The sequence below is a fragment of the Dryobates pubescens genome, chromosome 7 (genome assembly GCF_014839835.1).
Source record: "Dryobates pubescens isolate bDryPub1 chromosome 7, bDryPub1.pri, whole genome shotgun sequence".
NCBI classification, from domain to species: domain Eukaryota; kingdom Metazoa; phylum Chordata; class Aves; order Piciformes; family Picidae; genus Dryobates; species Dryobates pubescens.
In genome coordinates this window covers 6270903-6287192 of record NC_071618.1, presented here as the reverse complement: position 1 = coordinate 6287192, position 16290 = coordinate 6270903, and the positions used below count along the sequence as shown (strand labels likewise).

Below are 16290 nucleotides of genomic sequence, written 5' to 3'. Positions count from 1 at the left end.
AGCAAGAAAAAAACATTTTACAGAGAGCAAAGCCACAGAGCTGAACGTAAATGGGAACACTCACTTACATGGGTTTTGATAGGTACTAGTGCACACGGCTTGAATGAAAACAAACCTCACACCTTCGCATATGAAATACTGGTAACGCAGTAACCATGCTCACCCACTGGGCCTCTTCCTTTTAATAAGATCATCTCCAGGTTACAGCGCCTCCAACGTGCTTTTAAATGACCACCACATGTAGGCCCTGGCAAACAGCCAGCCGCCAGCAAAGGCAAGGTACGGATACGGCTATGAAAAGCCTTTCATCATGTTTCATTCCTCAAGAGCCAATGTCCTTTTAAATACCCTCACAATCACATTATGGATTTTTCTCTCATTCTGCTTCATACGAATCACTGGCTAAACTCACATTTATTGCACCTTGAAGTCCCTGGTAGATGGAAGCTTATATTGCCTGATACAGTTTGTGTTGTAGTTTGACCACATTAAGAAATTGAACAGTCTCCAGAACTGTACATTTCTACAGCAATAAATCACATTTCAATAACACCAAATGCAGCCATGGTAGATCAGCTCTGGTCTCCGTGATGCAATGACAGAGGAAAACTCCACAGTCCCTGCACGTGCTAGAACCTGCAGTGTTCTTCTTATTGCCATGGGGGGGAAAAAAAAAAATCAATTAAAACGACTCCTCTGGGAATGACTTCCAATGCTGGAGTAATTATCACCCTCTAGACGGAATGCTGTGCTTCAGCACGGGTGTCAGCCACTCTAAATAGGCAGGAGAGAGCGGATATAGGCCTGTTGCACAGACACACTTCTCCAGGTGCACTTGTCAGCGACAGAGCAGCTTTTCCTCTTTTCCTCTACAAAGCAAGACCAAGCAGCCTGATCTCGATCTTCAGCTACGTTTCTAATTTCTTACCTTGAATGCAAATCTTGTTGCAGCCTCTCTGTTTAACCAAACCAAATCTTTAGCAATTAAAAACAAACAAAAAAATTAGCACCAGATGTATGAAAAAGAGGAAATGTCTGAACTAGTAGGAATATATATAAAGTAGAGCACTTATTACAGTAAAAAGGTACGTCATACAAAAAAAGCAATGGAAAGGGATACCAAAGGACAAAAATCCATGCTGCATATCATAAAAGGGCAGAAGACAGGCAAAAGGGATTCTGCTCAAATAACCACAGTTTAATGGTGGAGCTGTACTTTCTCCAGGACCACCCCGACAGCAATGCCAGGACACCAGATGTTTGGGACTCTGAGCACTAACACACTCACTGACAAACTTGCGCAGCATATCTTTGAGGTATATAGAAAGCATGACGTTAGCATTTTGGATTCCTCATTCTTTCTTGCACAATGATGCATCATTCTTTCTCTGGGGTTTTCTCCACCCTCTCCTCCCTCTTTTTCCCTCAGGAAAAATGATATCCCAGTTTAAGAGCTTCCTAGCACACCTCCTTGAACACTCAAGTCCATCTTGCATAGGCCAGTAATAAGAACACTGCAGCTCTGACAAATAAGTTACAGCAATATAACAACTTTCCTCTTAATCTTTTTTTCTTTTTTTTTTTTTTAAAGGTATCTTCTCTATAATTTACACAAAGGGTTAACAGCCAGAGTTCAGGTCATGTACAGTCCAGATGGGTGTCCTTTCAGTCTGTGATTCCAGGTGGAAGGCACTACTTCAACATACCACTGTATGCACTGCACGGGGGCTCAGGAGTACAGCGGGGTACTGTATCTCCAGAGCTGTAATCTGAAGGGCCTGGGGGGAGTCTTTGGAAATAAAAATGGCAGTGGTTATCAGTCCAGTTTCTCTTTGCTGTCTCTTCTTGTGCTATGCAGTTTCCCCTGAAAGCTCCTTCAGTTGAGGGAGTGGCAAGCTGTCCTCAGAAGCTCTCGACAAAGCTCCCAGGAAAGAGGCCCGTCCTGCCGTTCCTCTGCAACGTCCCTTTGTACCAGCCATCCTCCCGTTTCTTGTGCACAAACACAATGTCACCTTCCTTCAGTTCAATCTCAGCCTCACTTTGTGGTGGGTACGGGACCACAACACGGTACCTTTGGAGACAAAAACACACAGAACTGGTTGGCCAGCAATTGAGCCTGTGCCTGATGGCAACAGCCAGGCACCAGAACCGAAAATCTTGGGGAAAAACACTTTTGGAAATCTCAGTAAGTTCCAGTTTTGCACATAGGTTGTACCTGATACAGCTACACTTTCTAGTAAAAGTCAGTGTGACGGGGAGATTTCTGGCCAGCTTGACTGTGCACTTGACTTAGGAGCTAGACAATGAGAGGAAGACATTGTCACCTGACTGGACTGCTTGCAGTGGCCCCTGCTCCCCATGCTGAGCCTGTGCCAGAGACTCGGCCGCTTCTTCCCAGCGTGGTAAATGTCTCATTCAGCACTGCATCTGCTCCATCCAAACCCATAGAATCACAGAATGTTTGAGTTGGAAGGGAACTTCAAAGGCCATCTAGTCCAACTCCCCTGCAGTGAGCAGGGGCATCTACTAGATCAGGTTGCCCAGAGCTCCATCCAGCCTGACCTTGATTTTTTCAGAGATAGGGCATCTACCACTTCTCTGGGAAATCTGTGTCAGTGTTTCACAACTCTCACCATAAAAAAAATCTCTTCCTTACCTCTAGCATGAATCTACCAGGCCCTAATAAAAAAAGCCTGTTCCCATCTTTCTTATAAGCCCCCTTTAAGTAATGGAAGGCTGCTATAAGGTCTCACCAAAGCAGAGCAGAGGGATAGAATCACTTCCCTCTACCTTGCTGGCCACACTGCTTTTCAAACAGTTCATGTTATGATTTGCCTTCTGGGCTGCAAAAGCACATTGCTAGATCATGTCCAATTTTTCAATCACTGGTACCCCAAAGATTTTCTCCACAGGGCTGCTCTCAATCTTTTAATCCCCTAGTCTGTGTTGATACTGAGGGTTGCCCCTACTCAGGTGCAGAAAATTGGACTTGGCCTTGTTGAACCTCATGAGGTTCACACAGACCCACTTCTCAAGTTTTCCAAGTCCCTCTGGGTGGCATTCCATTCTTTAGGCATGTGAATTGAACCACTCACCTTGGTGTCATCTGCAAAGTTGCTGAGGGGTGCACTCAATCCTATTATGTCAGTGATGAAGATATTAAATAGCACTGGTCCCAGTACAGACCCCTGAGGGACACCACTTGTCACTGACCAGTGTCACTCCAGACATTGAGCCTAGTCCCATTACCTTGCATGCAACCATCCAACTAATTCCTTGTCTACCAAACAGTCCACCCATTAAATCCATCCTTAGAGATAAGGATGTTAGGTGGGGGCATATCAGAGACCTTACACAAGTCCTGATAGGTGACATCCATAGCTCCTCTCTTGTCTACCAGTGATGAAAAAATGGGCTTTGCAGTGCTCCCACTAACTGCCTGTGACATTGGCAGAGGTTAGCTAAAGCAGTTCACGTTTTATTTCTTATTATGTTTTTTGAGAATATACTTTGGGTCTTTCAAACCTGGAAGGGAAACTAAAATGAGCATTTGTCACTGTCCCCCACAGCATCCTCCTAGAGAAATTTGCTGGTCATGGCTTGGATAGGTGGATGCTTTGCTGAGTTGGACGTTGGTGGCTGGTCACTAGTGGTGTTCCCCAGGGCTCAGTTTTGGGGCCAACCTTCTTTAATATCCTTATCAATGGTTTGTATGAGGGGATTGAGTGCACCCTCAGTAGGTTTGCAGATGACACCAAATTGGGTGGGAGTGTTTGTCTGCTTGAGGGTAGGGTGGCTCTGCAGAGGGATCTGATCGGGCTGCACCAATGGGCCAAGGTCAGTGGTATGAGGTTTAACAAGGCAAGGTGCTGAGTCCTGCACTTGGGCCACAACAACCTCATGCAACACTACAGGCTTGGGGCAGTGTCTGGAAAGCTGCCCAGCATCAAAGGATATGGGGGTGCTGGCTGACAGCCTGCATCCTGGTCTGTATCAGGAATAGTGCGGCCAGCAGGAGTAGAGAAGTGATTGTGCCCATGTAGATGGCACTGGTGATGCCACACCTTGAATATCATGTTCAGATTTGGGCCACTCACTACGAGAAGGACATTGAGTTGCTGGAGTGTGTTCAGAGAAGGGCAACCAATCTGGTGAAGGGCCTGGAGAACAAGTCTTACAAGGAGCAGCTGAGGGAACTGGGACTGTTTAGTCTGGAGAAGAGGAGACTGAGGGGATAACTTATCATACTCTACCTGAAAGGAAGTTGTAGTGAGGTGGGTGTTGGTCTCTCCTCCTTAGTATCAAGTGATAGGATGAGAGTAAATGGCCTCAAATTGCACCAGGGAGGCTTAGATTGAATATTAGGAAAACTTTCTTTCCTGAAGATTGGTCAGGCATTGGAATAGGCTGCCCAGGGAGATGGTGGAGTCACTGTCCCTGGAGGTATTTAAAAAAATGTATAGAATGGCACTTGGGAACATGGTTTAATGACCATGGTGGTGGTAGGTTGATGGTTGACCTTGATGATCCTAGAGGTCTTTTTCAACTGAAGTGATTCTATAATTCTGTGACTTTCAAAGCACTCTTCAAACCAACAGGGAGCCCCTGTCCTGAACCATTCACTTCAGTGTCTGGGAACTTGTTTTTCAAATGTCACTTCATTTTGATGAAGTAATGATGAGTCTGATGCTGGCATGGCCATTCTGCTCTCAGGCTTATCAGCAGGCATCCTCCTGAGCACACAGGCTGAGTTCTTTTACATCAGTGCACTTGTGTGCAGAGCAGGGATTATCTTCGTGCTGCACTTGTGGTTTTTAACTTCAGCACGTGTACTTTCACCGTCATCTGGCATTTAGTTAACAGTCAATAACTGTCTTGCTAATTGCAAAGTAATGAATATAGTAAGACAGTTAAAAGATGACAATTTGACTACCTAAAGCCCATCTCATGAGAATTAACATTTCCACAATGACTGTATGGTCACTGATGCCTCAGTCATGATTGTAACAAGGCAAATATCTATTTACAATAACATTCTGTACCCGATGACTAACTTCAACATGCCCTGGAGGCTCTGGACCATTCCCTGAGGCTATTCCCAGTGAGATGGTACCAAAGCAAGGGGCTCTCTAGTGGCAGTCACTGATTTTTTTTCTGGTGCTGGCCAGGTACCTAGTGTCTGTGGTTCTGAAACTAGGGATTCTGCCGTGACAGTGAAAATACCAGCTTTGGCTCTATGTTTGGACATTTCCAAACATCCTGTTCCTTGGAAAAGCATTAAGCTCCACTTGGAGTTTAGAGCAAGGTTCTGCTCTAAAACTTAACTACAGCCTTTTTATATTAACACAGCAACACAGTCATGTAGAAAATTCTGGGCTCCTCAGTTCAAGAAGGTCATTGAGAGACTTGAAGGTGTCCAGAGAAGGGCAACAAAGCTGGGGAGGGGTCTGGGGCACAAGGCTGGGGAAGGGTCTGGGGCACAGTCCTCTGAGGAGAGGCTGTCCTGTGAGGAAGGGACCTGGGAGTGTGTAGCCTGGAGAAGAGGAGGCTGAGTGAGACCTCCTTGCTCTCTACAGCTCCCTGAGAGGAGGCTGGAGCCAGGTGGGGGTTGGGCTCTTCTCCCAGGCACCCAGCACTAGAACAAGAGGACACAGTCTCAAGCTGTGCCAGGGGAGGTTTGGGATGGATGTGAGGAAGAAACTCTTCCCAGCAAGAGAGATTGGGCATTGGGATGTGCTGTCTGGGGAGGTGGTGGAGTCACCCTCTCTGGAGGGGCTTAAACAAAGCCTGGATGAGGCACTTGGTGCCATGGATGAGTTATCAGAGGGTGGTGAGGGATAGGTTGGACTTGGTGATCTCAAAGGTCTTTTCCAACCTGGTTAATTCTGTGATTCTGTGAAAATATATATGTTCTAGAGCCATCAAAAATCTGCTGGTCATCTCTGTCCCTTCGTCAATAAATCTACTTGTCACTTCCTTCCTCTGTGGAAAAGCAAATAACAGAGGCTGAAATGTGTGCTGCCAGCTGGCTGCAGGAAAATGGGCTATCGTGCTATTATCTGTGGAACTGTTACACTTATATTATGAAGCTTTGCCAATTAGAGCCATTATGCAAATGAATGCACACATTATTTCAAACACTCTGCTGCAGTGTTGATTAATTAAATTATCAGAGAGAAAAAAATTTAGCTAAGATGATGCCATGTTTCAGATCTCAGAACTCTATGGACAATCACAGTGCACTGGAGCTCTGCACCAGGATCTCATGAGGCTTTGGAAAGATGGCAGCCGTACCTCAACATTAGTCAAGTGGTGTGGAGGTGCTCTCAGACACCTTTGGCACATCAGGAAAGAGAAACACAGAAAAAGATAGCATCTTGGTCAGGGTCAGACGTGCTGGGACTGCCAACACTCATGCCAATACCTTAAGCATAAAGCCATCCTTGTAAAGCCAGTCTACATCCTAGGTGTGAGGAGCAGCTAGTCCATAAATGGTTCACAAGGAGGGAGGTGACCATGCTCAGCTGGAATGTGCCCGTCATCACAAAAGGAGTTCTACACGGCATCTCCTTAGAGATTTAGAGAAATTAATCTCAGCTGCTGCAATAGTAAATGAAGCCATTTTTCCCATTTAAGGAAATCCCAAATTAAAGCAGTTGAAATGTATGTACCTCATAGGACAGCTAGTATCAAAACCTTTTTGATGAAAACACAAAATCTTAGATACGAAAGACCTTCCAAACTGGTTAGGAGATCCTCCGTGAGAGATGGGAAAAGATGCTGTACTTTTGCTTTTGAGAAGCTTTTGAACGGGGCCTGGGAGAGGCAGCCCCGTGAGGGCTGCAGTGGGCAGCAGCACGGCACCGCTGCTGTGACGCCCCGCCAGACCTCCAGGTGGCATCTCAGCCCAGTTTATCTTTTGGAACTGAATTATGAATCATCTAATAGCCATATTTTTTTGGCAGAAGAGATCTCTTCTCCCAGACATCCTCCCTCACTCCCAAAAAGGCAACCCTGTGTAATTCTATTTATATGTCTCCTTTTCATGTCCCCCTTTGTCCCTTCTTTGAGAAGCTAGTGCAAAATTGTAGGTTTTCTGGCACCAAACTACTCACAGGCGTTTTAGATGAATCTCAGATCTCTCTCTCTCTCTCTCTCTCTCTCTCTTTTTTCCTGTGTCACATTATACCTCTAAATCACAAGCTTTGTCAAATGCTAATCAGCGGGACAACAATCATTATGACAAGTGTGACAGCCACCTGTGCCTATTGATAACAATGTTTGGTATTTTCTGTTGTGAATTGTACCCTCAGATAGTCGTAATTCTGCTATTTTAGCCCAAACTCGACACAGCAGTTGACTGTGTCAGTCTGGGGGCCTCACACTGAGCGCAAATGCTCTCATCACCTCCAGGAATAGCGCAAGGGTTTTTGTAGCACCACCGGCCATGACAAGGGCTTCCACCAATTTCTTTCAGCTCCCCATACTTGAGAGCAAAAATCTGTCCTGTGGCCCCTCTGGCCTGTCATGGATGGTGTTCTTTCACAAAGTCACCTGCTCTTGGCCAGGTTAAAAGCATTCACACTGTCTCAGAATGGTTCATGCTTAGTAGAGGCTTGTACAAACACTTAAGCTAAAATCTCTAATTCATGCTACTGTGTCTCTGAGACCTCAGATGTTGTATTTCTCTTCCTTTCCTAGCAATAGGATTACCTTTTTTTTTTCCTCTTTTTGTCTCAAGGCACAAACTCCATGCTGGACTTTCCCACTGCTGGTTGCTGTGGCATTTATCCTGGAGGAGACTGTCCAGGATGGGCAGTGACCTGCGAGGGTCCTCTGTGCTCAAGGGGGAATACATGAGGAGAGGCTGTAAGTAGTACCAGCAAGGATGTGGGACAGGATTTGCATGGACAGGGACATTTCAGGGAGTTGGGAGAGTGGGGTAAGGCTGGGGCGGGGCAGAATATGGAGGCAGAGGGAGTCTGATGGGAGAAAAGCTAGGAGTTGAGGGAGAAACAGGACCACCCTGAAAACTGGAAGAAGTCCTGGCAGGAGGTGTGGGTATGGATGCTGAAGTGGGGCAACTTTCCTCAGCTGAGTCTGGGAGAGCAAAGAACCTTGGTGAGAGAGAGCCTGTGGCTGGGACATGGCATCCTGTGGGGCAGGAAACAACACAGGTAGATACTGGCACTGGTGCTGAGGGTAAGATGGGCACCCTGGCAGTAATTAACTCACTGAGAGACAGTAATAGGTCCATCACCCCTATCCCTCTGCTGTCAGCAGAAACTTGGGGATCCCACTGTCCCATGTCTTCACAGCACATCTTTGCAGCCAAAAGAAACACCTTTTCTACCTACCTCTCATTTTTCTGCTGCGGCTATCTGGAAGGTACAGCTAAGACTCCTAATCTCAAATAGAGGTTACATGATGGAAGTTTTGGGTCTGTTTCCTTTAAAAGAGCAAGCTGATTAAAAATGTCATGTATGTAGACATATGAAGTCATCCACTACCTTAACAGAACAGGAATGTTTCACACCCATGAATCTGACATGAAGAAACAGGCAACTAAAATTGTCCATGACTTAATTTTTGCTTGTGTGCAATATAATCTTTTGCAGTCCACATGACTGCATTCTCTTTTTTCCATAGTGTGCCTGTGTCATTCAGTGCACAAGGTATCCTGCACTGGACTTGAGTCAAAGCTTTGACACGGAAGAAATGTGTAGCTGCCAAAGCCACTCCATCTTTTTTGCAAAGGTTGGAAGATCTCTAGCAAGTTACCACAGTAAAACTCACTGGTGTGGGGAAAGTGGCTTCTCTGACTCCTCCAGCTGCAAAGCCTCCTGCCACACTTTTCCACAGAGTGAGACTCATTTCATGCACCCCAGCTGCGTAGGAGTCAGTTGTCTAGTACAAATTACTCATATAGGCTCTCTGTCAGCATGCACAGACAGGCACTGAACAGTATTGATCAGAACTTATCAGTAATTAATACCTGGGCTCAGACCTGGACTGCTCACTGAGTAAATACATGCATCCAGGACACTGATGGAGTTACAGAAACTTAAAGAAACAAATATACAATGAGGCAAATTGGGACTGCAGGGCTATTCACCAGTCCCTTCTAGAGTGCTTGCATTTGAATGCCTAATGCAAATTTCTGTTTGTCAAAGTATGACACACTAAGGACAGGTTTCAGGAGTCCACTCCTGAGACTCCAACAGGTCCCTTGTGTGCTAGTTTCACGTGGAGACAGACAGTTGGTGACGAGGTCATTGCATTTGTTTATTGGTGAAACTGTTTCTCCATTCTTTTACCGGCAGATTGCAGAGACCTGCAAAGTGGCTCAGCAGGCTACAGTGCAGAACTCGCTTCACCATGTTACGGTGTCTGAGTAAGCCTTTGAAGAACAAAACTCAGTTGGATCTTTTACCCTTCTGCTGGAAATATTGCAAGATTCAATTTCTGAGATAGTTAATTCTAGTTTCTCAGTCCTAAGGCAGATATCACTAGTCAAAGAAACACTTAATCAGGTGCATACATGTCACTGTTCAGTCATAACTTATTCCTGGGGTCATTTTTCTAGTATCACTTTCCAGGAAAGAAAAAAACTCCTTCCTTTGCTTTCCCTTTTGGCAAAGAAGATGCATGTGTGCAGCAAAATTGAAGTCAATGAGCATTAAGCACATGCTTGAATGCTTCCTTGAATTGGGAGCTCAATTTCGACTGTGGCAGTGATTTGTAGAAAGGGTACAGAGAAACGTGGAGTGATCTATTTTAAAGGTCAGACTCACTGCTCCCATCTTATTCTGCATCACTGCTGTGGTTACAACTTGCTTAAAGGTTCCACAAAAACCATAGGAACATGGCACAGATATGCCAGTCATGACAGTAAGTCTGGGTAGGACTGCAGAATATAACATGGCAGAATTAGTGCCTGTTACTGTACAAGAGTCAACAATGCGTGACATGTTTTACTCAGGTTCACATCTGGGAACAGTGCCAGGCAGCAAGGGGAACATGATTCACACACACACATGCACACTCAACTCTCCTGTTTTGCTTAATGTACAGTCATATTTTCTTGAAGAGGGTGGCAAGGAAAGGTATTTTGCTTTGGTGCTTCTAGGCAGGCAGCACACCCCTCTCCCACATGAACCAACAGCATCAGTAGGATGTGTGCAAATCTCTGTCCCAAGGCCCTGTGTCACCACAGTGCATCCCTGTACTAGTCTTGTTTCTTGCACCAGCAGAAACTGGATAGAGCAGTAGGTGGAAAAGAGCATGTGGGGTGCATGCAGCCTGACGAGCTATTCACTCGGCAGTCAATCACTGCAACACAAAGTGACAAGGGCACCACCTGGGAAATTTCTCCACTCTGCTGCTTGGACTGCTGGATGCTTTATAGCAGTCCAAGCAGCTGAAGGAAGGTGGTTTAATAAATTAATAGCAGGAAACTACACCCAGAAGGCAGAGATGGGCACTAACTATCCCAGAAAACCAGTTTGATGTCAAGGCTAAATGACAGGAGAGATAGGAACAATTTCCCTTCTGATCCAGTCATCCATAACGAGGTTTTGGAATAGCAAGTAGGGTAAGATAAAATAATCCTTTTTCTCGCTGTCCTCGTGCATAACAAATGAGAACATAAACATTATCAGCATCTCTGAGAGACCGTAGTTCACTTCACCTTCCTGTCTGACTGGCTGCAACTTTCACAAAGGGCTGGGCTGTCAGGCAGCAGAATAGGCAATTCTTCCTCTAAATCTTGAGTGTCGAACTGAAAGCAATCAGAGCCTTTTAACGCACCTCCGCTATGGCTAGCGGCATGCCTGCTCGCCTTTGATCAGTAGCCTGCATGTGGCGAGCACTGGAGCCGCAAGCCAGCGTCTGCGGGAGATGCCGCGGCGCTCTGCTGCTGGCATGAGCCTCATTCCGAATGCCGTAAATATTAAGGAATGTGCTACTTCTTCCAACCTTTCAGTGCTCCGTCGCTGCGCACACAGATGGGCGTTGGGAGACAGAAAGCCAAGTACAGCTAAGTGCACCAAAATGCCTTGCAGCTTTAAAAAATTTCATCCAGCATCTGAATCTGTTTATCTAACCTTTCCCCCCCCCTCTCCTCCCTTTTCTTTCTCAGAGAATTGCTCCTACTGTGCAGATGAAATGCACCAAAATGCAAACAAGCAAAACAGGGAGCTGAGTGATGTTGAATGCGAGCTCCTCTGTTGCCAGATGTGAAAAGAACAAGTGGTTTGAAAACCATAATTTGTTTTAAAAATAATATAATTTGGTACTTCTGAGTGATTTGATGATTTAATGAGCACAGATGGATGTGGGATGAATTTCTAGGAGACAAGGTTGAGTATCTGCTCAGATTATTCCAGGTCTAAGCATTATTCTTCCTAGTGCATGAAGGTAATGAATATTTCCTATTATGGGCATGAAAAAGCCCCCATATGATCAGTTAAGGAAAGAGATACACCAATGATATGGAAGTTAATTCATAAATCAATTAGAGAATCTTGCCTGCTGTGTATAATTAGGGTTACTTCAATTATAGCTTATTTTCAGATTTAAGACTCAGGAATTAAAAAGCTTAAAATCAGAGCCAGTTCCTTATCAACATATACTGCAATTGGAAGCATTTACTCAGTTTCAGCAGTCTAAATCTATTTACTCCTGATTCCAGCATGGGTGAGCAGATGCAACTAACACATGTCCTTCTGTTTCTCTTCTGCCACTTAGAATTCTCATCAGTTAAATGTTTCACTATCCAGACCATCCTGAGGTGAATTGCAGAATTTACAGTATATGGAACTAGCCCTGGCATATTAATGCATCTGGGCTTCTCTACAGTAAAGCTTTGGGAGCAGCACCTCAACAACCAGCTCTGGAGATACCAGGGTGTGCTCTTCCCAGCTTCATTTCATGGCTACATTTAACTAAAGGTGCATCACTGCACCGATTTAGTTACACTGGGGCTAAATCTGGTTTATATTGATTTAGCTTTTCTTACAGCATTAATCTACACTGATGTAGACCAAATTAAGTGTGCCTAAATAGGGATTGCATTTTCACCCCTTTGACTAAATTGCTTTTTCATGGATTTTAAGGACAAGAGACTGCTGTGATAATCTGCTCTCACTGCCTTCATTACAGTGCTGAAGGACTTGCCTGTATTTATTTCTGCTTCAAGCTTAACAGCCGCACTTGAACAACAGCATCTCTTTTAGACAAAACACCCAGCCCAGGGTAAAAATATTCCTGTGTCTGTCCTGTTCATAGCCTCTCACATGCTGTTACTAAGCTGTTCCTGCTTTTTACTAGGTGTGTCAGAGCTCCCTGGATTATTCAATGCAAGTAGGTTGGATGTTAGGAAGAAGTTCTATATAGAGAGAGTGATTGCCCATTGGAATGGGCTGCCTGGGGAGGTGGTGGAGTCGCCATCATTGGAGGTGTTCAGGAGGAGACTTGATGGGGTGCTTGGTGCCATGGGTTAGTTGTTTAGGTGGTGTTGGATTGGTTGATGGGTTGAACGCGATGATCTTGAAGGTCTCTTCCAACCTGGTTTATTCTATGTATATTCTATGTATTCTATGTATATTCTAAGTATATTATTTAAAATCTTCCATTGTCCTTATGATGCCTCTTTGAGGCCAGCAAACTTTGCCTGAGATTTAGCTCTTGTGAAATATGCTGTTACTCTGTGTTCTTCTTACCAATGCATTGAATTAACTCTCTGCCAGCAGGCCTACCTTCTTCATTACCTACCTCCCACTTCAGTCCTCTGTTCTGCAACAGCGAAGACTTTATGCTAGACAGTGCAGGCCCAAGACCCAGTGCTTGTTGGGCTCCACTGCATACATATACAATCATCTCCTAGTAATTTCTGATTGGGAGTTAGATTTGCTAACAATGAATCAGTTTGTTTCAGTTGTGTACAGTTTACTCAGAGAGGCATTTATGGTAACAAACCAGATGCCTTAGAAAAGTGTAAGTATATTGAAGGGTCATTGTTACCTTTCCAACCAAATTTCAACCTGCATTTAGTAAAACATTGCACAGGCTAGGAACTGTCCTGCACTATCCCTTATTATGCCCTGCATCATCTGCTCCATGACACCAGCTGGGCTCAGTATCAGGTGGTTTGCCCAGTCCATTCCTTTCAGTCTCTTCCACACACTCAGACAAAAATAGTTTCTTTCAAACGTCTGTAACTTTATTATTGCTCCAAAAAAGGTTTTTAATATCAACTCCAGAGAGTTCCCTAGACTACTTTTTGAAGACTCTTTCATGCTTTTGTAAAAAACATATTCTCCTCAATCACTTTTTGGGTGGCAAGTTTTTCAATAATATTATATCACTGCATTCTGTTCCCTTCCCAGCCTTCAAACTGCAGTCTCATACAAAATATTTACCTGGAGCCAATAAGACTCTGCACATGGAAACCTCAGTCTTTTCTGTTTATAATCAGTTATCTCTCTTTCCATCTGCTTTTTGTATTGTGGTTGTTTTTTGGGGGGATTTTTTTTGGATTTGCAAGATCAGTTACTCTAAGGCATCAAGGTGCAGAGCAGGCTGCTGAAATGAGCTTCAGAATCATTGGTACATTCCTCTCTAGAAATGAGTTCTATTTATTGGTAACAGGTCATTGAAGGCGGCAATAACTGTAAGGATCCTAAACAAGGAGAATTTGAAACACTCTGGTATAGCAAATCAGGCCAGAAATGGCCATGATGAGTAAGCACATCACCCCTGTTGGAAGGGGTGGAAGGAGGGAGGGAAGCATCAGATGATAACTCCACAGTTTTACTAAAACAAGGATCCCACTTCAAAAGTGGCCTTTGGCAACAGCAGTTATGCTTTCTGGGCTGAGAAAGAACTGCTGTTCTCTATATTTAGACCAGAGCTGTGCAGTGTCATGGACAGGTGCTGCTCACCACTTTTTAAATCAATGAACATTAAATGTGCACTGTGTGTCAAACGGTTTTCAACGGGTAGATGCACATAAGCCCTATTTTCCTATAACACAGCTGAGTGACTGACAACCCATCCACAGAGCACCAAAACTGCAACATCCCTTGAGCAAGGTAAACTTGCAGTCCTTCTCCAAATGCTCCCTGAGAATGCATGCAATGTCAGAAGATACACAGCTTACCTTTCCCGAGGCAAAGGCTTGGGCTCTGGCCGAATAGCTGCCATGGAAGAGAGGGGTTGCCTGGCAGGAGAAGGGATGGAAAAATTCAAATCCAAGGAACCTGTTTTCCTGTGCAGAGGCTCCAGCCCCATGGCTCCCTGCATTTCACTCTCAATAGGACATGAGCCAGCTCTGCCATGGCTGGAGAGGGACGATAGCTCAGGTCCCACTGCCCCTTGCAGGACTCCTTCGATGGCTGCCTGGGGGTCATGTGTGGGGGACACAGACGGTGGAGAACGTGACTTCTTTTTTGTTGATGCTCCTGCTAGAAGTTTCAGCAGCCCACTCTTCTTCTCCTTCTGCAAAGGGACCAAATGAAATATGGGCAGTGAGCAGGCATTTCAATTCCCTTCATTTTTCTTTTGGAAAATCTCAATGTGTGTGGCAGGAAACCTCTCAAAACTGCCGTTACTAGAGGCAGAACTTTCACAAGTGAAGTAGAGCTTTCAGTGGTAATGGAAATCCCTCCTCATCCAACACAGCTTCAAGTCTTTCAGCAGAGTAAAGACCTAACATACTGCAAAAATTATCTTCATTTTCAAATCTACCCAGGCAATGATCATGTGCCTTTTGAAAGACATAGTTCAGTTACAGCGGGACAGCAAAGCTAAACTTCCCATGCAAAGAAGGCAGTAGTAGCAGCACTTCCCTGTTTCTTCCAGAAGAATCCTGTCTCTCAGAGAAGTTCCCCAGAAATAACAAATCAGCCTGGATGGCTAAAAATCTCTGCTGGGAAAGCATGAGGGTCTGAGGAGAGATTTCAGATTCCAGCCCATTGCACTTATCACTGCTGCCTTGTTTATTCCCAATGCAGATTTACTGTAGGGAGAATGGAGGCACAAGACAGTGGTTTGATAGCTCCTTCTAGTGTGTGCTCCCCATCGCATTCTGCATCACAGACCTGTACCTATTATTGTTTCACTCCAAGAAGTGGTTCACTTCTCCTCATGTGTTAAGGTAAAGACATCACGGTGATGTTTGAAGATAGACCCCAAAATTCACAATTGCAGTGGCAGTGCATGGGAGGTGTCAAAGCTCTGCAAGGGTATCTGATACAGAGGAATGAAAACATAAGATAACAGCACCCTTTCAATTAATGTGGAAAAAAAAAAGGGGAAAAAAAGGAAAAAAAATAAAAATAAGGAAAAAAAAAGGAAAGCAAGGGGGAAAAAAGAAAGAAAAAAGGAAAGAAGGAAAAAAGAAGTAAGAAAAAAAAGAAAGAAAAAAAGGAAAGCAAGGGGAAAAAAAGAAAGAAAAAAGGAAAGAAGGAAAAAAGAAGTAAGAAAAAAAGAAAAAAAAAGGATAAAGGAAAAAAAGGAAAAAACATTCAACCTGCATTATTGAAGAAAAACATCTGACCTCATAGGTTTTATAGCAGTGTTAGAAATCCTGCTGCACTCAAGTACTAGAAAGTTTTTTTGGGAGGGGGGACTGTGTGCAGAAACTGCTCATTCTCCAGTACATGCCACACAGTGCTAGGTTAGAGTTGCAACCAGCAGTAAGTTTTCCATTCTTTTTTAACAACACAAAAAGTTTTGCAAAAGGCCTGCTAGATTCCTCCCTCTTCTATCAGAAGTGCAAGCCATTACCCAAGACTGTCTTCAGAGACTCAGGGCTGTGAAGTTTAGCGATATCTGTTAATTTATTCTATAATAGGATACTAGGGGATTAAAAACAAACTCAGCAACTGCAAGGCTTATGGAACAGGAACTATCTCCCTATATTCAGGCAGTATTTCTTTGCAAATACAAGCTAGTAATTTATTTATTCTCTGCAGACAAAATGTCCCATGCAAGGTTTAAAATGGTGCCCTATTATGTTCTCTCTGCTGAAATAATTTCTCAAAGCAGCTTTAAAGAATAGCAGTGCTACAATAAAATAAATATAAGCTTTTAGAAGATGCTTGGATTTTCTACAGTAAATGTACTTGGAGTGTTTTATACCTCTGCTTTCAAAGTTCTTGTTTGCATTCTTTAGCTGTCACGGACTGGTAAGAAAACAGGAATAGAGCAGATGTTGAGACACAGAAAAGCTGGAATGAAGCATAGTTGTTATTACAGTGACAATGTCTGCTGATTTTTGAAGAGCCT

At 44.2% G+C, this 16290-nt stretch overlaps 1 protein-coding gene across 1 annotated transcript in view; it reads right to left on the bottom strand.

Annotated features, from left to right (window-relative positions):
• Positions 1–1002: 1002 nt before the first annotated feature.
• The window catches only part of SH3RF3 (SH3 domain containing ring finger 3), a 304360-nt gene continuing 289072 nt past the window's right edge, over positions 1003–16290 (bottom strand). The window contains exons 9-10 of the mRNA XM_054162979.1: positions 14162–14499; positions 1003–2071 (exon numbers count right to left, since the gene is read on the bottom strand). Of these exons, the coding sequence (XP_054018954.1) occupies positions 1903–2071; positions 14162–14499 (507 nt within the window). The 3' untranslated portion in view covers positions 1003–1902. The remainder of the gene's footprint in view (positions 2072–14161; positions 14500–16290) is intronic.